The 21,955-nt window shown below is 36.1% G+C and overlaps 1 protein-coding gene across 1 annotated transcript; it reads right to left on the bottom strand.

Annotated features, from left to right (window-relative positions):
- Nucleotides 1-7,764: 7,764 nt before the first annotated feature.
- Nucleotides 7,765-20,386, bottom strand: LOC138905776 (uncharacterized). The gene is made up of 4 exons (XM_070194296.1): nucleotides 20,361-20,386; nucleotides 19,850-19,905; nucleotides 8,563-9,128; nucleotides 7,765-8,505 (listed from the first exon to the last, which is right to left on the bottom strand). Exons 1-4 carry the CDS (start codon nucleotides 20,384-20,386, stop codon nucleotides 7,765-7,767), a joined length of 1,389 nt encoding a protein of 462 aa, XP_070050397.1.
- Between the last annotated feature and the right edge of the window lie 1,569 nt (nucleotides 20,387-21,955).

Genomic DNA, 21,955 nt, shown 5'->3' on the forward strand with positions numbered 1-21,955 from the left:
ACTTTGGTCAGTTGATGCTTAGATTAAGGGAGTGCCAAAATGTTTTTGTTACATAACAGTGAATAAAAATATGGGGGATATCTTCAATATCATTACGACAAATAGTACAAACTTTATCAGCGTTCATTCCTATATGGTGGAGATAGGATCTGCAAGGGAGTCTATTATGGTAACATTTTCATAGAAGGATTTTCAATTTATTGGGGCGGTATACTTCCCAAATCCAACTATAACTTTTGACCGGTATCATATCTGATTCAATTAGATTATAGCAAGAAGCTGTAGAGAATAAACCATTGCTATTAGGTTCCCAAATCAAACAGTCTTGGCCTATCTCTATTGGTAATTTGATAGAGAAAATTTTCCCAACTATATTGTCTGGCAAAATTATCGAAATATTATCCAAGGCTTAATTTTTGTGATTAAGTCGTCGATTCAACATTAGATAAAGGGGGTAATGATAGTTAATGAAGAGTCTTTTTTATCGTTAGGGGCCTTCAATAGCATTTCTAACGCAGGGACTATTAGGGATCCATATTGTATCCCAGATGCCTAGGGAGGAGTTATGACCAATGTACCACAATGATCCTTTATTGCAATAATGCCAACCCTTGAGTATACTCTTCCAACAAAAAGATTGATGCTTCCTAGAAGAAAATATGTAGGATTGCATGAGAACTTTTGCCCATGGGGCTTGGGAAAAATTTAATTGTCTCCATGCTAAGTTTGTAAGGAGAGCTAAATTTTTTACGTTTTCCTAAGTCCAAGGCCACCTTTGTTTTTATCAAGGGTAATTGTGTCCCAGCTCATGGAGATGGAGTTTTCTTTTAGAATTATTTGATCCCCAAATAAACTCTCTTTGGAACTTATTAATGGTTTTATGAATCTTGTCTGGCAGAAGGCTATATTGCATTACATAGTTAGGAATGCTAGCAAGAGTGGATGATGAAAGAGTAATTCTATCAGCCATATTTAAACAATTAATCTTCCAATCAGCAAGGCAATTACGCAGATTGTCAAGAATAAAGAGGAAGTCTTTGGTTTTTGGGGAGGAGTCAAGGATAGGAAATCTAAGGTACTTTCCAAATGATTCACTACTTTTCATCCCAAAGAAGTTGGAGGTGGCAGTTCTAATGTCTTTGGAGCAATTCTAAGAGAAAATAATTTTTGACTTAGTCATATTAATGCTTTGACCGGATAGATTACAAAACATGTTAAGGCCAGATTTAATAGTAGTACAAAATTTTTAATTAATATGACTCATTAGAGTTAGGTCGTCCGCAAAAAAAAGGTGGGAAAGGGCAAGGCCATTAGAGCTAATAGTTACAGGATCCCACCTTTTGATATCCACTTGGAAGTTGATATATGTCGATAACATCTCCATACAAAGGATAAAAATATAAGGAGACATAGGGTCACCTTGTCTAATTCCTCTACTAGGATAGAAGAAATCACTTCTTGAACCGTTTACAAGGACAACCATGCTAGACGAAGTGATACAAGACATAATTAATTTTGAAAAGTTGGGAGGAATTTTGAAGTAGTTTAGTGTTCTAAAGCTGAAAGACCATTCCAATTTATCAAACGCTTTTTTAAGATTTATTTTTAGGACCATTTTATCTTTTTTACTAGAACCATTTTTAAAATTGTGAATGATTTCTTGAATCAGAATCGCATTGTCACTAGCTCGTCTATTTTTTAGAAAACTAGACTGGAAGGGACTGATGATCTTGTCTAAAAAGGGCTTCAGTCTATTGGCAATAATCTTTGTGATGATTTTGTAAATGGTGTTACAAATGCCTATTGGTCGGAAGTTCTTAAGGTTATTAGCATTATGGAATTTGAGAATGAGGCATAAGTAGGTGTTATTAATATTATCAGGAATTTGATGGGAACTAAAGACCTTATGGAAAAAAGAAATAACACTAGGCCCGACAATTTTCCAGTATTTTTGGTAAAAGAATAAGTGTAAACCATCTAGTCTGGGTGCTTTGTAAGATTTAAAAGAAAACAATGCGTTGGTGATTTCACTATTCGAAAGAGGCTTGTCTAGAGAGGAGAGGTCTAGGGAGTCAACTCTGACTAAACCACTTATAGCATCAATTTTTTTAGTAAGGCAATGGGAGGTTGTGAAGGTATTTTCAAAGTAACTTTTTTGGGCATTAGCAAGGATATCTCCTTGATTATCAATCCAATTCCCTTGGTCATCTTTAAAGAAACTAACAGATTTCTTCTTCTTCTACTTGAAGCTGTTATTTGAAAACATCTCGCGTTAGCGTCACCATCATTTAGCCAAGATATTCGTGATCTAAGTCTCCAGTAATCCTCCTCCAGTTTTAAGATATTATTGAATTCTTCTTTTAGGGATAATTCCAGATTTTGGAGAAAAGCCCCAGTTGAGTAAGCTTCTTGTACGACATATGGCACATCCCATTTTGAAGTGAACTTCCCTACAGGTTTATGGAAAGTAATAATGGGTCTTCGTATGGCAAGGACTTAATCTCCTACTTGAAAGGATATCGGGCGAACTCTTTTATTGAAGGCACGAGACAATCGAGCTTGATAACATTCAAGACTATATTTAGCTTCCAACATCTTCTCATCAAGAGCCTCCAACTCTGCTAATCGAAGTCGAGCATTTTCTTCATTAATGATCCCTTCTTGAATAGCTAGTCATAATGAAGGTATTTGACGCTCGAGTGGAAAGATGGCTTTGACTCCATAAGTTAGTGAATAAGGAGTTGTTTGTGTTGGCGTGTGGTGAGCCGTCCTATATGCCCATAGAGCTTCTTACATATGATCATTCCAATTTCGTTTGGATTTGGAGACGACTTTCTTTAACAAGTTGCATAGAGTTTTGTTGAATGCCTCAGCTAGACCATTGGCGCCAGCATTGTACATCGAAGAGTTACATTTCTTAAAGACAAAGAGATCACAAATCTTGTTCATCAACCTATTATCGAATAGCTTTCCATTATCCATTACTATGTAATGAGGAATGCCAAAGCGATAGATTATGTTTACTCAGATGAAACTTGCAACATTTTCCTTCTTTACCTCCTTAAGAGCAACAGCTTCAACCCATTTTTAGAAGTAGTCAAGTTGTAGCCAAGATGTATAGGTGCCCACCAGAGGACTTTGGCAATGGTAAACAATATCCAATCCCCAAGCGTCAAAAGGCCAGGATGCCACAGTTTGGTGCAATACTTCAGGAGGTTGATGAATAAAATTCGCATGGAATTGATAAGCCTTGCATCTTCGAGCGTAGTCTAAGCAATCTTTTACCATCGTTGGCCAATAATATCCCATCCTTTTTATATGGAAGTGGAGTTTGGTCCAGACTGGTGTGACCTACATACCCCAGAATGTGCCTCTTGCAAAGCTTGTAGTGCTTCTTCTTCCCTTAAGCATCGTAAGAATGCTCCCTCGAATGACCTTATGTATAGAGTATCTTTGTAGTAAAGGAAGTGAGGTGCACGACAACGGATTTCAGTCCTTCTCCTCGGGTTTTCTTGAAATATCCCATAACTTAAGTAGTCGATAATGGGTTATCGCCATTCTTCTTTCTCAGCTACAGAAATAGCGACAAGATGCTTGAGTTCATTTCCTTCACCTTCAACCTCATTTGGTGGCGGTACTACCCATTTTTGGTAGACAGTAACTTGCGCTTAATTAGGCAGGGTTAATGATGAAGCTAGGGCAGCTAAAGCATCAACCTTCTTGTTTTCTGTCCTTGGCACATGTTGAATAGTCACGTCACCGACCTATCCCATTAATTTTTTAGCATAATCATGATATGGGCGTAGTTCAGGTTTCTTGACCTCATAACTACCTAAAATCTAGTTAATCACCAACTGAGAGTCACCAAAGACTTTCAATTGCAACCGCTTCATTTCGACAGCCATTTCAAGCCCAAGTATTAGTGCTTGATACTCAGCAACATTGTTAGAGCAGAGTTGCGTCAACGTAAAAGAGTAGGGAAGAACTTCACCTTGAGAAATGACAAATACTACACCAGCACTGACTCCTCTGCAATGTGCAGCACCATCAAAGTACATCTTCCATAGAGGTTTAACTTCAATGACCACTGAGTCCTCATCAGGTAGTTCCTCAGTTAGCTCCCAATCATCAAGTATAGGGTGATCTGCCAAGAAGTCTACCAATGCTTGTCCTTTTACAGCTTTTTGAGGGATGTACAAAATCTTGAATTGTTGAAATTGGAGATACCATCTCGCTAGTCGATCACTAAGAACAGGTTTTGACATCACAAACTTGATGGGGTTTGCTTTAGAAATAATACGAACAACATGATCTTGAAAGTAATGCTTCAACATTTTAATTGAGAAGACTAGCACCAAACACAACTTTTCAATTGGCGAATAATTCAGCTCATTTGGTGTCATCATCCTGCTCAAGTAGTAAAGAGAGTTTTCTTTCCCCTCACTATTTTCTTGGACTAACAGCGCTCCAACAGACCTTTCTTGTGCTGAAATATATAGTATCAGCGGCTTTCCAAGTGTAGGGGCTGCTAAAACCGGAGGCTTCATCAAGTAGGATTTAATGCTCTCAAAGGATTGCTACACGCTTGGTCCCATTTGAAAGGGACTCCTTTCTTCATAAGGCGACTGAATGGTTGGCACCTCCCAGCTAGGTTTGAAATTAATCTCCTAAGGTACGCTAACTTTCCTTGCAGACTTTTTAATTCGTGAATATCTCGAGGCTCAAGCATTTTCAAGATTGCATCTACTTTGGCTTGATCAATTTAAATCCCCCGATGTCGGACAATGAAACCAAGGAACTTTTCGGAAGTAACTCCAAAGGCACATTTCAATAGATCCATCCTAAGTTGGTACCTCCGGAGCAACTCAAACACCATTCTCAAGTCTTTCAAGTGGTCGCCCTTCTTTCTTGATTTTACTACCAAGTCGTCCATATAGCATTCGACATTTTTATGGAGGAGGTCATCAAAAATATTCTGCATAGACCTTTGATAAGTAGCACCAACATTCTTCAAGCCAAAAGGTATTACCTTATAGCAATAAATACCATTGGGGTGCGGAATGCAGTAAGCTCTTCATCTTTTGGTGCCATGCGAATTTGGTTATAGCCTTACGAACCATCCATAAACAACATTGCCTCATACCCAGTAGTAGCATCGATCATTAGCTCTGGAATATGAAGCGGGAATTCATCTTTGGGACACACATTATTGAGATCCCTAAAGTCAACGCACACTCAAATCTGGCCATTCTTCTTCCTTACAGGGACAATACTTGAAACCCACGTTGGGTATTTAACTTTCCGAATAAATCCAGCTTCAATGAGTTTGTTAACTTCGGTTTCAATCAGGGGATCCAAGTCCGGCCTAAAGCGCTTTTGAGCTTGCTTAACAGGACGAGCGCCATTCTTGACCTCAATGTGATGGACTGCTACTTTAGGGTCCAAGCAAGGCATTTCTTTTTAACTCCAAGCAAAGACATCCCTAAACTCCTTGAGTAACTCAATATAACTACTTTCTTTATCAACTTCTAGTAAAGCACTTAGATAGGTGGGTCTTGGTTCTTCATCAGTGCCAAGGTTAACTTCTTTTAAAGCATCAATCGTTACCTTCACCCCTTCCTCAAGTTCCGGGGGAGCATCTTTTGCATCTTCATCTTCTTGAGGGTATCCATCATTGAAGGATATGTGATAACACGGTGAAACATCGTCCAATTTCTCGTCATCCTCCATTAGAGATAAAACACCATGCTCGCCTTGTGCAGTAACATGATACGAAGAACCCACACTTTCTTCGTCTTCATCACGTTCTTTAGTATAGACCATGGTGTATGGCTTCACCTTCAGTATCTCATCACACGAAACCATGATTTTTGTTTGTCGTTTCATTCTAGAAGGAACCAAACTTTGGAAATCTTTAGAGATCTTCTGAATTTTGGGCAAAGCGAGTGTTCTTGTATTTTGATAATTTATCTGGAACTTATTCCCCTTCTTTAATGGACCCAATCTCTCAAATACGGAAGTTCTCACAATTGATTTTCCAAGTCGATCAAAGACAAAGGCCTGTTAGAAGTGGCAGATTTGTCTTCTACAGTGATATAATTGATGCTCGCCCTTCTTATGGAGATGCGCACTGGTGACAGTTGCTTGTATCCCAAACCTTCACGTGGTTGCCTCGTCACAGCTTCTGATGGGAGCTTCCCTAACTTTGACGGCTCATTGGGATTGTATCCAGCTTTTGAAAATAGTCAGTAAGCATTAAGATCAAAAGCTTCATCTATTCACTTTGTAGGGAGTGCCACATTCTGCAAACGATTTTGGGCCACAAACCCTGAAAGTGGCTTTGAAGATAACTTTACTGCCTCAATTCGTTTTACCGGAAGAGTTAAATGCTTTAGTATGTTAGTTTGGAGATTAGATGATTCACCTTCATCTTTCTTCCTTTTAGGGACATATTGGAGCGCATGACTTACTTTCTTGCCATAAGACGCAATATCCCCTCTATAAGATTTATTCGAGTTAGGTTGTACCTTCTCAGTAACAACTTTGGCTCCACCAGCAGTCACCTCAGCTATTTTAGTTGTGGGCTCGTCGTTCTTTTTTTTCATACCATTATCAGCTTTAACCTCCTTCACAATGCGGTTCTTCAAGTAGAACTTTGCATCGGCGAAGTGTGATTCAGCCTCGGTGAATGGCTCATCATCAGCAACTATATTCTTCTCGACTTCACCCTCGTAGTATTTTAAATAATGATGGTAGGTAGATGTAACTACTTTATTCTCATATATCCAAGGCCTTCCAAGCAAGACGTTGTATGAAGTCTTTGCATCGATCACATGCAGCCATGCACTTGATTGCATATCTTCAATGGTGATTCCTAGCATGATCGCGCCTATGGAATTTTGCCCCTCTTGGTTGAATCCTTGGATCATCACACGACTTTCTAAGAGTTCGTTTATGGGAATACCAAGTTCTTTCACCGTGCGAGTTGGCAAGATGTTCACTGAGGATCCCCCATCAACCAAAATTTGATTTAACCTTTCATCACGCATATAGCCAACCAGGTACAACGGGAGGTTATGAAGAATGTCTCCTAGCAGAAGATCATAATTTTTGAACGTGACCTTATCTTCGCACGCGTTAACTTCTTGAGGAATGGACTCGGTGAGTTTTTCTGAAGATGGTGCCAATGGTAGGTCATCACTCTTTTCTTTCCCTTTATCAGCTTTACAACAAGAGGCCTCAATACCATCACGGAAAATTTTCATGCGGAACCAACATGGCAAGAAATCCTCCAAGGACACTGGATGTCGTGGCTTTTGAGGATGGTGCACCTCAACTTTTGTTTTCTTCGAATGTTTAACTAGATTCCATCACCTTGGTCATTTTACCATTACTTTCTTTTTTGGTTGTTCTATTGATTCTTTTCATGGGCTCCTTTTGTGGCGCTTATGACGAGTCACCAACGTCCAACCTTCATCATCATCAAGTTGATTGTGTTCAACTTTGTTGTTTTCCAATAATTTTTCATCTTTACTTTCTTTAAAACTACATAATTTATTTGGACTGAATGAGCCAAATGTGATAGAGACTTGGTTTGCGCTTGCTTTCTCATCTTCAAGCACGATCTTCTTTTCACGAGCCAAGTCCATAACTTTGTCCTTGAAGACAAAGCACTTCTTCAAGTCGATGATATTTATAGTAATTTGGGTCATCAGTTTTCCCAGCTTCATTTTGGCCGCTTCATTTCTGGAAGCTCAATGAGATTTAACTCGGGGAGTTCTTCGAAAATGGCTGGCATATTAGAATCCAGAAATGGGTACTCTTTCTCTTGCATTTCTTTAGAGTCAACTTTTCACTTGGCTTATCTTGAAAAGAAGTGGATTTCATACTCTGCTTCTTGCTCACCTTCGTCGTGAACTTCACAGGTGATGTGTTGACATTCATAGCTTTTTTGCTTTCATACTTGGGTACGAACTTGCCCCACTTCCTGACTTCTTGCTTGTTGTTCCCTTTGCGAGTCTCATAGATAGGCAACCTTTCATTTCCAACAAAGGCCATGCTTAACTCCATGTCATGGGCACGAGTCGCAAGTTCTTCAAATGTGCTAGGATTGATACCTTGCAGGATGTAGCGGAGTCCCCAATGCATGCCTTGGATACACATCTCAATACCAGAAGCTTCACTAAGCCTGTCTTTGCAGTTGAGGCTTGCATTCCTCCAACGATTGATAAAGTCGATAACTGGTTCACCCTTCCGTTGACGAGTATTTGTAAGTTCTACCATGCTCACAGTGCGCCTTGTGCTATAAAAGAGATTGAGGAACTCTTGCTCTAGTTGATCCCAGTTATCAATAGATCCCGCCTCAAGGTCTGTATACCAATCAAAAGCATTTCCTTTTAGCGAGCGAACAAACTGCTTGATGAGGTAATCTCCATAACTCCCAGCATTGTTGTGTGTCTCAACGAAGTGTGTTGCATGTTGCTTTGGGTTGCCTTTTCCATCAAACTGTTAAAACTTTGGAGGTTGATAGCCATCAGTCATCTTCAACATATCGATCCTTACAGTATATGGCTTTGCGTATGTGAGAGAGGACTTGGTAACAACTTCGTACTTGCTTTTAATAGTTCCTTCAATGAACTCCTTTAGTTGATCGATTGGAAACATCCCTTTAGATGAGACAGGGATAGCCTTAGCAGATGCAACTTGTCTCGGGGGAGAATTACTCTCTGGGAGCTTGCCAGGTGCATGGGTGGATTCTTCTTCCATCAAGATTCCCACCATGTCTGTTAACTTGTTAATTCTAGCATCTTGATTTTGCAAGCACTTGGTCAAGCCAGCGATTGCTTCCGTCAAATTTGCCAACTGCTCTTCCACAGATGGAGTGTTTTTCACCATGGCTTGCATGATTGTTGTAGATGATGGGGAGTAGAATAGATTGTCACACATATTGATTCTCAAATGGCTCACACTATGCGGTGTAAGTGGGGAGGATCCATCACTTGAAGCATTATTATCTTCCTTCACAGCAGAGTACTTAGATCCGGAGAGGTCAAGCAGAGCAAGAGTTTTCTTGATCTTTTCAGCAACATCGCTTCCTCCTTCGAGTGCGTTTGTGGAACATCTTGCTCCTTTTTGAGGATGAAGATCCGAAAATAGGGGTTGATGAGGATGACACTCGGAGTGCTTGTTGTCCTAAAGATCTTGCTTTGCTCCTCGTAACTGGTCCGAAGCTTCCAAAAGTAACATCGAGGATGCTTTCCACATCAGCATAAAACCTGGAGTTAGCAGCCTTGTTGGAAGTTGATCCGGGGTTGATTTTCTTTGAAACCATTTTGATGTTATTAAACTTTGGTGATTAAAAAGTTGAGATGAGAGGTAAAGATTGTCCCACTGGGTGTGCCAGAATTTATAGACAATAAATTTACATCGAAAAAATAAAATCAAGACCGAAAATATTACAACAATCGTAGTATTTGATTTCAAATAATTTGAGTGTACAATCTCTATGAATCCTTTGATTCTTGTTTTCAATAGTAAATAAATTCAAGGGCCTTTGAGATTGATCATGAACCAATATTTTTTGTCACGAACGATGATCTTGCATTCAACTAGCACGAACTTTGATTTGAACTCGTACTCGTTGAATCTTGATTTGTTCTTCGTTCTTGAGCTTGAACTTGATTTGTTGAACTTGAACTTGATTGCTTGAGGCTTAAAATTTATGGAGGAATTTGCAGCGTTTGATCCACGAGCTCTTCCTTGCTTCTTGTTATAACTTTTGGTGTCTTTTCTGGGTATGAAGACCCTATTTATAGTTGTGAGAGGGAAGAGTTATGATAAGAACAAACTCTTTTTGACCAATCAAATTAAAGTGTGACAAGGCCACATTTGATGTCACTTGCACACGTGGCACAATTTCATTGGCCATTTAATTTGGCTTGGCATGCCTTGTTATTTTGACACGTGGCACGATCCTATTGACTCTTTCGTTTGACTTGGCGTGCCACGTCATTTGACACGCGGCACCAAACTGTGCCTCTAGGAAAATGACATTTTGGGCTTAATGAAGTGGGTTAATCAATTTAGCCCAATGGATTAAGACTTATTTATTTAATTCATATATATTGGACTTATATAATTAATTCAATTATATTAGCCCATAATATCTATTTGGACCAATATATCTTGAATTTAAAATATAGTCCAAATTATTTTATGAATTTAATTTTAATAAAAGTTATATGTCTACAAATGTTCATACTCATTTTGGTACCGACTAATTTGGATTTGCGGCTCGTAAAGCCCCTTTAAGGGAAAAATGCTCCACATAAAAATAAAAAATAAAAAACTCCCAAAACTCGAACTCGAAATATCTAATTAAGGATAGAAAATTTTTATTCATTCTATCACAACCTTTAATAATACAACCAAACCTCTCTATAATAGACTCGTTTATTTTGAATATTTTTTGGCTGATATAACAAAGTCTTGCTATAAAGAATATATATTATAACATAACAGGATAATTTAATTTCAAAGAAACTTAATTGTTAGAATAAAATATTATTACAAAAGATTTTTTTTTGGCTAATATTTAGAAGAGTTTGTACTAACATAATTGGTTCACATAACCCATTCTCCTTTAGTGAAAATAAGGGTGGCAAGTGGGCCGGGCCCGGTCCTAAGTGGGCTTCGCAGGCTCGGTCCTAAGTGGGCCGGTCCTAAACGGTCCCGAGTTTCGTGGGCTTATTGCTGGAACCGGCTCGGGACCGGGACCACGAACTAACAATCCCGGGTTAAGTGGGCCGGTCCCGGGCCTAAGTGGGCCTAAACGGGCCCAAATGGGCCCAACATAAACTTTCTATTTTTAATTTTTTTTATAGAAGTTAGAGAAAAAAAATAGTAATAAAGATATATAAGCTATATTCGATTCATATACTATATATATATCTTAAAATATATATATATACTATATTATATATACATAGTATACATCTTAAAATATACTATATATACATCTTAAGATATACTATATATACATAGTATACTAGATATACTAGATATATATATATAGTATAGTATAGTAGATCTTAAAATATATATACATCTTAAGATATATAAGCTATATATATATATATATATAGTAAGATGTATATAGTATATCTTAAGATGTATACTATTGAATATGACTTATAAACTATGTATATATATTATAGTATATATATAATATATTATAATATATATACATCTTAAGATATATATATATACATCTTACTATATATATATATATATATATATATATATATATATATATATATATAAGCTTATATATATACTATACTATACTATAATATATATACATCTTACTATATATAAGCTATATTCGATTTATATACTATATATACATCTTAAGATATACTATATATACATAGTATACTAGATATACTAGATATATATATAGTAGATATACATGTATATATAGTATATCTTAAGATGTATATATACATGTATATATAGTATATCTTAAGATGTATATATAGTATAGTAGAGTATATATATAAGCTTATATATATATGTATATCGAATATAGCTTATATATCTTATGAGATGTATATATAGTATAGACTATAGTATAGTATAAATATAAGCTTTATATATATATATATATATATATATATATATATATAGTATAGTATATATATATATATGTATATGTATATCGAATATAGCTTATATATCTTAAGTTGTATATATAGTATATATATACTATACTATACTATACTATACTATATATACATAGTATATAAGCCATATTCGATAGTATACATCTTAAGATATACTATATATACATGTATATCTACTATACTATACTATATATATATCTAGTATATCTAGTATACTATGTATATATAGTATATCTTAAGATGTATATATAGTATAGTATAGTATATATATAAGCTTATATATATATATGTGTATATCGAATATAGCTTATATATCTTATGAGATGTATATATAATATAGACTATAGTATAGTATAAATATAAGCTTATATATATATATATATATATATATATATATATATATATATATATATATATATATATATATATATATGTATATCGAATATAGCTTACTATACTATATTATACTATATGTATAGCTTAAGATATATAAAAAGACAAAAATATTGTAAAGAGATATTCAAATCAATGCGTTATATTTTTATTATAGCATTAAAAATCATGGCAATATCTTTCTTAGTCTTGGTGGTGGCGGAAATGAAGCTTGGTCATCACCGCTTCCAGGCAAAGTATCATCCTTCGCAAGTTCAGCTAGCATTTCTTTGTAAGCTTCGTCTACCTCTGGTTGTGATTCAGCAAGTCCAAAATTTCTTCTTTCCGAACGGATCCAATCTCTAAAAAGTACTGATTTTTCCAAGCTCTCCCTCATAGACGCTCTATAATCACCGAGTTGAAGTCTTGCTTGACTGAAAGTGCTCTCTGATGCCACTGTTGAAACTTGAATAGTTAAAATATCTCGGGCCATCCTTAAAAGAATCAGAAAGTATTTTTCTTTGTCCTTCCACCATTCCAAAATATTAAAGGAGCCGTCGGGATTCACTTCCTCAATTCCCTGTGACAAATAAACTTCAAGCTCATTTAGTTGTGAAAAATCACTAGTACTAGAACTTTGAGAACCCCTGAACCCTGCCCAAGCACTAAGTGCTCTTACTCCCGCAGTTCTTTTAGATGATTGAGAATTAGAAGAAGAAGGAGTTGGAACATTTGGTCTAGCATGATCTAATGCAACTTGATAAGCATTATAAATAGTTTGAACATTTATTTTAATTGAGGCTCTTGCGTTCGGAAGTTTAGACAACTCCTCATCTTCAAGTGCTAAACCATTATAAACAGTTTCATACCAAAATTGAGGACCTCCTAATTTCATAGTAGGATTTAACAATGCAGCAATACCATAAATAGGGGGAATAGGGAAAAAATATTTTTTTAAACTTTTTTCTCATAGAATCAATAGCAAGTTGATAAATTTCCCCACCCTCTAAAAAATGATCAAACAAATTTGCAAGTTCTGCAATATAAACTAAACAGTTAGAAATAGTAGGATAATATTGCCCAGAAAATTTATTTATAGCAATATAAAATTTTTCTAAAAAATCTACAAGTATTTTAACATTAGCCCAATCCGCATTTGTAAGGTGCTCATCATCATCACTTACATGAGCATTAAACGTTGAGTTTATGGGGTTTCTATATTCATATGCAACAACTAAACTTTCATACATGTAATTCCATCTAGTTGGACAAGGTTTAGGAACCTTTCTTTCTCTTAGGCCAAATTCATCGCATCTTTTAAAATATTCTCTAAGTCTACTTCTACGGTTTGAATAAAAAAGCCAATTAAGAGCCATTTTAACCTTTTCAATTTCAACATTTAAAATTCTCATACCATCACCCACAATTAAATGGTAAATATGACAAATACATCTAACATGAAAAATATTACTAAATACAGGACCTAGTGTAGTGGTAAGCAAGGCTACAGCATTTGTGTTACTAGTAGCATTATTCATTGAAACTGATATTATTTTATCACTAATGCAAAAATATCTACAAATATCCGCAATCGTGCTAGAAATAAACTGCCCTGTGTGACGTGAATTAATTATTCTATAAGTAATAATGCGCTTTTGCATTATCCAATGCTCATCAATCCAATGACTGGTAACAGTAAGGTAATCACAGTCATTACCACTTCTACCAATATCAGTTGTAATAGCAAGATGACAATTTATATGAGTAAATAAATAGCGCAAATATTGTTCATATTCATGTTTATATTTATAAATATCACTCTTTACGGTTGTGCGAGGAAAACCTTTATAAGTAGGATTATAAACTTTTCTAATATAATGCACAAAGTGGGGGTTAGAAGGAAAACTATAGGGTAAGCACATAACAGTAACTATTTTTGCCAATTCTTCCCGATCTTTTTTTGGATCATAATATAAAATACCACCGGTAACAGTGTTAATTTTCGGTTGAAATTGATTTGACCTGGTACTAAGGTCAGCCTGACTAGGTGCACTTGTCCCCTCAGCCAAAGCTTTCATACGAAATATCTAGCTTTATCTTGAGGGTGTAGCAATATGTGTCTAGTCAAACTTCTCGTCCCTCCCCCGACCCCCCTCGACTTCCAACATATTGAAAAACTAACTCTTTGCCATAAGTTTTACACTTAGCCCTATTTTTTCTCTTAGTTGAGTAAAACATTGTCAAACAAGAGATGTTTCTGCCCGTTTAGAAGGTTGTCTAGAAAAAATAAGGGCACTAATAGGAGGGTCAGACGGGGGATCATCTGGATTATTATTAGTTGGGTTAACTTCAGGAGCAGGACTAGTGGGTGTATCGTCATCCGGTTGTGTTTCATCAAAACCTATTTCTTCATCATCATTTTCATCAATAGTTGGATTACCATAAAGAGCATTCATATATTCATGGTTTAATTGTTCACCGGGTGCAATATTATGGCAAAATTGACTCTCGGTAAATTGTAATAAACTATTATCGCTATCAAGAATAGGAGGTGTAGGACGAGTAACAGGTTTGGGTCGGGGAGCCCGGGGAAGTAGAGGAGGAACAGATTGGCCACTAGATTCACCACTCTTCGATTTTTTCTTATTTTTACTAAACATATTTTTAAGGAATAAGCCATCTTAATTAATCAAGCAAAGTAAATAAAACAAACAAAATTATAATATTAAAACTTAAGAGTTGGAACGAGTTTACCGAATTGACGAACAACTTGTTGGAAATTGATTATCGTTGAAGACGTCAATTCACCAACTTCACAATTGTTTCACAAATTGTAACAATAAAGTAAGCAATAATAGAAGTAAATTAGAGAGAGATTATGATAGATTGATGATTTTGTAAGAAAAAATGAAATAATAATGGGGTATTTATAGTTGAAAATAGGAAAAAAGTGTAATTATAAAAAGTTTGGGATTAAAACAAAGTTGGGGGGTTAAATGGCTATTTTTGACAGCCCAACGGCTATTTTTTTTTAAAAAAATAAAAAAAATAAAAAAAATAGCCGTTGGGACCGTTTGGCCCGCTAAGGGACCGGGCCGGTCCCGGACCTTGATGGGCCAAACAATCCCGGCCCTGACGGGCCCAAATCATAGGACCGACCCACAAGACCGGACCAGGCCCGCTAAAACCGGACCAAATGATCCTGACCCGTTTAGTCGTTTGGCCCGTCTGGCCCGCGATCCCGGGCCGGTCCCGGACCTGAACCGGACCACTTGCTAGCCTTAAGTGGAAACCATTTAACATCATGCTGTCAATTTAACTAGTAATTTCGACAAGTATTGGACCCCCCACTTTCAATTAAAGAAAGGAGATCTGTTTTGTGTATTATTGGTGGACTTTCGTCTTTTCACGTTAGCTTTGATGGATTATTTCTAACACGTGCTGCAAATGGAGCTCCCCTAGTGAAAGGTTTGCTTTTGACGTAATATTTAATTTGGCTTTCAAAAATAATTCAAGCTAAGTAACCAAATATTTCAAAAGAATTATTTGTGGCTCTAACGCATTTGGTTGGAGTAATGAGGACAAAAATAAATTAGGAGGACAATGTGGCACCATTTATGTCTAGTACTACTTTAGGGAGTATTACTTTTGGAAATCTTTTCTCGAAAATTCTTTAAAAATACTAATGCTAAGAGAAACGTATTTGGGTAGGTATTTTCAGGACGGATGGAGCTTTAAGGTATTGGTTTATTTGAATCCATTACGTTTGAAGCGCAATATAATTTTATGTGTAAAATTTCATTAAAATTATAATAAACAGTAAATATGAACCCATAACTATAATAATATAACGAGTTTAAGGCTAAGAACCTTAAATGTTGAACTCATATAACTTAAATCCTGAATCAGCCAATGAATATTTTCTCCCAAGATTTATGGGTGCTGTAAGTGAAATTTTCCTTGAAAAACACCTTCAACCACTTCATAAAAGAAACAGTTCTTGAAAAAAATAATTGCAAATTATTCTTGAAAAGTTTTTTAAACAAACACATTTTTGAAATACTTTTGCAAGAACGTTATTAAAACGAATCTATAGTTAGTCAGTGATGGACCTATATTGAAGCTTATGGATACTCAAGCACCCATTATATTTTACCCTAATACTATTTTTATTGATTGAGCGCACAATCTTAAAAAATAAAGTCTAGTACAAAAACAATTGAACATCCACGACTTAAAATTCTTAGTTCCACAACTGCTGTTAGTCCATTAAATTTTAAGACAATTCTGTCTCTGGTCAGGTTTCAGCCACATCGTTCAAGATGCCAAGTGCCAAGGGTGAAGAGGATGGTCTATGTCAATAATTAAGGGATCGGAGTCAACACAACACACAGTATAGGTCTATTTCTAGTTTCTAGTAAATAAATAAACGCCACATATATAAGGCACACTGATTGTTAGTACTGTAGTATATTAATTTTTGTCCCCAGATTCCGGTACCGATACACCTTCTGATCAAAGTAGTTTAGTTTTTATGTGAGAAAACAATATACTCACCTATAAATTGAAGAAATTGAAATTCCGTCCCCTCACTCTACCCCCACTATATACAAATGAACCTTGAGAAGCCACAACTTCTGCAAATCATTAGATTCTGGTTTTACTTGGTTTAAGCAGAAGGGAAGGAGGGAACTTTTTTTTTTCTTCTTCCCTTTTTTGCTTCTAAACAGTAAACAATGTATTGCAGATGAGTATAACATATATAATAAACAGTTTAGCTAAATTCCTAGTAATTCTATAAGCTCTAGTACATCTATATGTAGCAGCATTTTCTAATGTTTAATTTATGAATTTCCCGAATTTATGATACTCACTCCATTTCATTTTATGTGAATATGTTTACTAAGTTCTGTGTTTAAGAAGAAAAGAAAAATTATTTAAATTTGTGATCTTAAAAAAAACATGATATTTATGTGACTATAAAATCGTGACATTAAGGGTATAATGAGCTATAAAATTAAGATTTTAGAATCACATTTTTATGACTATAACATCGTAAAATTAAAAGTAAAATGAAAAATTTAAACTTAAATTATTTCTAATATTAGAAACCTCTCATCCGGATGATTCGAGCGAACTCGCCCAAACTATGCATGATAACCACCTAATGCTGCTTACTAATTCCAAGATGAAACTTTATAACAAATGCCACAAGGCTACTACCTCAATAGCATCACCATTTCACAACTAAGACTCGGTTAAATATTAAATGACTAAGGATTATTGTGGGATGTATATGATCCATTCACTCTTAATCAGAAGTATCAAGTTTAAGTTTTGGGAATAGAAAATTTTTTGATAGGGAGCATTTTCTTTTTAATAGCCTTAACAGTGCGAGCCAAATTAGTTGGAGTCTCAAAGCGGATACTGAACGTGTTGAGTCTCCCACATCAGATGGGGATGGATACCTTTGTTTTTTTATATGGTTTGGGCAATCCTCATCTCATAAACTAGCTTCTAGCATTGAGTTAGACCCAAGGTTCATTTCTTTACTATGGTATCAAAGTCGAACCCATCTCAATTTTTTGTTTCACCAATGTTGGACCCCATGTTATTTTATTCACACTCTAATTGGCAGGTATGGGCGTGGGGTGTTGAGTCTCCCACATCGGATGGGGATGAGGGACTTTGTCTTATCATATGGCTTGAGCAATCCTCACCTCATAAACTAGCTTTTGAAGTTAAAAAGAAAAAATCAACGTTTCACAACTGACACTTTGAAAAAATCAATGTTTCACAACTAAGATAAGACTTGTTTTAAATAAAATACTTAGAGATTTTTTAGAACATAACCTTGCAGTTTAAAATTTATTTTATTGTTGTCGTCGTCAATTATTCTTCATAGATAGCGCGTGCTTCTTTCGTATTAGAATCTATTCTCTGAGCTGCAGTTCAGTACGCAGACCTTATCCCTACCCTAGGGTAGAGAGACTGTTTCCCATAGACCTTCGGCTCTCTCCCTCCAAGAATTTCCCACCTTGCGTTTGGGGTGACTCAAACTCACAACCTCTTGGTTAGAAGTGAAGGGTGCTCACCACTAGAGCAACTCACTCTTGTCAATCCAGTTCATACTAGATTTTATATATATATATATATATATATATGAGTTAATTACTTTATCAGGATGACAAATCATAGAATAACTTCATAAGAGCTTGAAAAGCTATTAGTATATGCTTAGCTAGGGGTGTTCAAACCGAATTGAAAAAATGCACTAAACCGAAAAGTCAAACCAGACTGATTAAAAAACCTGATTAGGTTTGGTTTGATTTGATTTGGTATTTAGTAAAAAAAGGGAACAAACTCACATCTAAATATAAAAGTTTTATAGATATTTTTAAGAGTTTGTATATTACTTTCTTTGAAATAATATTTGGAAATATTTGGGATCCTCTCATGGGATGTAATATTTAATAACTATGAAGCATCTATTTGTATTTACTTTAAATAATGAGTTGTATCATCACTTTCTTATAATGTACTATTGAAATGTGTCAATCTCTTTATTCTTTCATATTCGTATATCAAGATCTATTAAATTCTTATATAATTTTCGAATTTGAAATGATATTTTGGTAATTTAAAATTAAATATAATATATCATTATTTATGTATCACGTTGATTTTTATATTTAGTTATTAAATTCGGTTAACCTTGAAAGCGTACATTAATAAAAAATTATTGTTAGACGACTAAGAAAATAACTATCATGTGTTACTAAAACAATTCTCCTAAGAATATTTTAATAGATCATATATTAGTCAGTTTTTTTATTTTTTCTAAATATATATTCAATTATCAACACTTTATCTATAACTTTAGCAAAATAAGATAGAAATAATATTCATGTAACAAAAAATCCGAAAAATCCCACAAAACTGAATCAATCCAATCTGATATAGTTGGTTTAGTTTGGTTTTGATAAAAACCGAACCAACCTGTCATGTACATCCATATGCTTAGCGGGGCTTTTGTATCTATACCCGGTTTTGGAGACACAATTGAACCTATACCCACTTTGCAAAAGAATTTGCAAGCCTACCCACTTTACGATCAACTTCAGACTTATCGTGCTTGAAGTTAAAAAAAATAATTAGTCTGAAGTGAAAAAATTACACTTTAGATGTACTTAAGGCCAAATAAGTCTGAAGTACAATCAATGGTTTCATGCATTTAAGGCCAATAAGTCTGAAGTAAAACTGCAGATGCACTTAAGGCCAAATAGGTTTGAAGTGCAACAAATGGTTTTATGCACTTAAGGCCAATATGTCTGAAGTGAAAAATTGAACTTCAGTCTGAAGTGCAATAAACGTTTTCCTACACTTAAGGCCAATAAGTCTGAAGTGAAAAATTATGATTCATATGCATTTAAGCCCAAAAGGTCTAAAGTGCAACCAGCGTTTTCATACACTTAAGGCCAAATAATCATGAAGTGTAAATTTTCTAGAAATAGAAATTTATTCTTTGAATTTTAATAATTAAATATACGATTTAATACCTAAATCTACTCCAAATGAGCTCAAATTTGAAACATAACCTCCAAATATCATCAAGAACAAATTCTAATCATCAATTTGTCAAAATAACAATAAATATAACGAACTCATTTTGTAATTAAAAATAAAAAAACTAAGCAATAGTAAAAAATAAAGCGCCACAATACTTCACCACTATAAAACATCATAAACTACCTTAAAATATATTCACAAATACCATATAAAATAATTGTTACCTGTAGAAGAAGAAGAAGAAGAAGAAGAAGAAGAAGAAGTAAGAGGAGAAAAAAGCCTGAAATTGTTTAAAAAGTGGTACAAGTTAAAAAAAATTTAAAAAGTAGGTACATATTAAATGAGACGACCAAATAGGGCGCCCGTGCAATTTTTACATGCTTATGTGATGACTCGCCATATCATCATGCCACATAGGTGCCATTTGGCATATATTAAAGCCATGTGGAAGCTTACATAGGGGGAAGACTAGCATTTGTAAGAAGATTCTGCAAAAGTATGGACATTTCCTTTGGAAGACCCTAGATCCCTATGGATTTGCTAGGAAAGTCCTTGGAATCTTCTAGGCTTGTAGAGAATTCTAGAGAAAGCCCTTATCTTATAAATATTAAGGATTTGTGTAACAATTAATATTTACACACTAACCCCTAGGAGACTAGTATATAAAGGGGACCATTCATTTGTAATTCACCAAGTAAACAATTCAAGTTCTCTCTAATACAAAGCTTCCTTTACCAATTCTCTTGTGTTCTTTTTACCATTCTCTTAGCGATCTTGAGTGTAATAAGGCTGACTTGGTATAGCAAGAACGTGAGAAAGTTGTGCAAGATCGTGAGCGAGTTGTCAAGTGTCGCACGTGTACTTAGTTAACTACTAAGGACGTGGCAATGTGGTATCAGAGCAAAGGTTGCAACAAAGGGAATGGCGAACGACGGAGAAATTAACGTTGCCAATATCCAAGCCAACGTCATCCAGGATTCTGCTGGCAAGAGTGGCCGTAAAAAAAAGAGAAATGCCACCAACAAGAGCCAGGAGGTGCAACCTGAGGTTGTATCAAATGAAAGACTTACATCCCAAGAACCATCTGCCATTGAGGCGAGCGAGGATGAAGTGGAGGTCCTTCCCGAGGACGTCTTGCTCGGTAAAGAGTGGGTGATGAAGATGAACGCGGGGATGGATGTCGTGGAGATCTTTGGCAAACGTTTGGGGAAGGTGGAAGGCACCCTTAGAGTTCTTGAGGGGCACACTCTTGAAGAGATTGAGAGTATCCGAAATGACTTGGAGGGATGTACACATACCGAGATGGAACTAAGGCAAACAATCACTGCCTTAGAGTGCAGACTCATGGAGGCTTTGAGTACTATCAATGCTATGAAGGAAACGATAGAGTCACTCGAGGAGCATGTCAATGCTGGCATGACCGAGGCAGCCAACAATGTTGTGGTCACGAGAGAGGCCAAGATCGAGGCTCCCAAACCCCTAATGTTCAAAGGTGTTCGTGATGCACAAGAAGTGGAAAACTTCCTTTGGCACTTGGAGAACTACTTCAAGCATGGCAAAGTGAAGGACGACGAGGCCATGATCAACACTGCAGTGTTGTACCTCTCAGAAACTGCCATGCTATGGTGGAGAAGGAAGATGGCTGACATGGATAAAGGTTTATGTACTATTAGCATGTGGGTTCAGTTCAAAGTCGAGTTTAAGTGACAGTTCTCTCCAAACAATGTCTTGTACGAGGCAAGCCGCAAGCTTAGGTAGTTGAAGCAAACGGGGAGCATACGTGTCTATGTTAAGGAGTTCACTACCCTTATGCTTCAAATCCCCAGCCTGACCAATGATAACTTGCTATTCCACTTCATGGGCGGGTTACAAAATTGGGCTAAGCAGGAATTGCAACACCGACAAGTCGCAGATATAGACCAAGCCATAGTGGAGGCTAAATCATTGATGGATTTCAGGCATGACAAACATGAGAACGGCAAAGGCAAAGAATCAAAGGTTAACAATGTCAAAGGCGGGGGAGACCGTGGCAAAGTCAAGGAGATACAACAACAATAATACAAGACTCAAGATTCCAAAAGGTCGAGTAGCCGGCAGGGCTACGCCGAGAAGAAGGCACTGGCCAAGAAGAAAGGATGTTACATATGTGGAGGGTCGTACAGCTTCAGGAATTGTCCCGACCAAAAGAGCCCCAACGCCATGGTCCGTGAATGGAAGGAGCAGCCGCAAGGAGAGAGTTCGGGAACCACATAATTGGGTATGATTGGATTATGCGGTGGTGTCACGAAGCAATCTATCCAACGTACCGAGAATGGCAATCAGTACGTGGA

This window comes from Nicotiana tomentosiformis, chromosome 2 (genome assembly GCF_000390325.3).
Source record: "Nicotiana tomentosiformis chromosome 2, ASM39032v3, whole genome shotgun sequence".
NCBI lineage: Eukaryota > Viridiplantae > Streptophyta > Magnoliopsida > Solanales > Solanaceae > Nicotiana > Nicotiana tomentosiformis.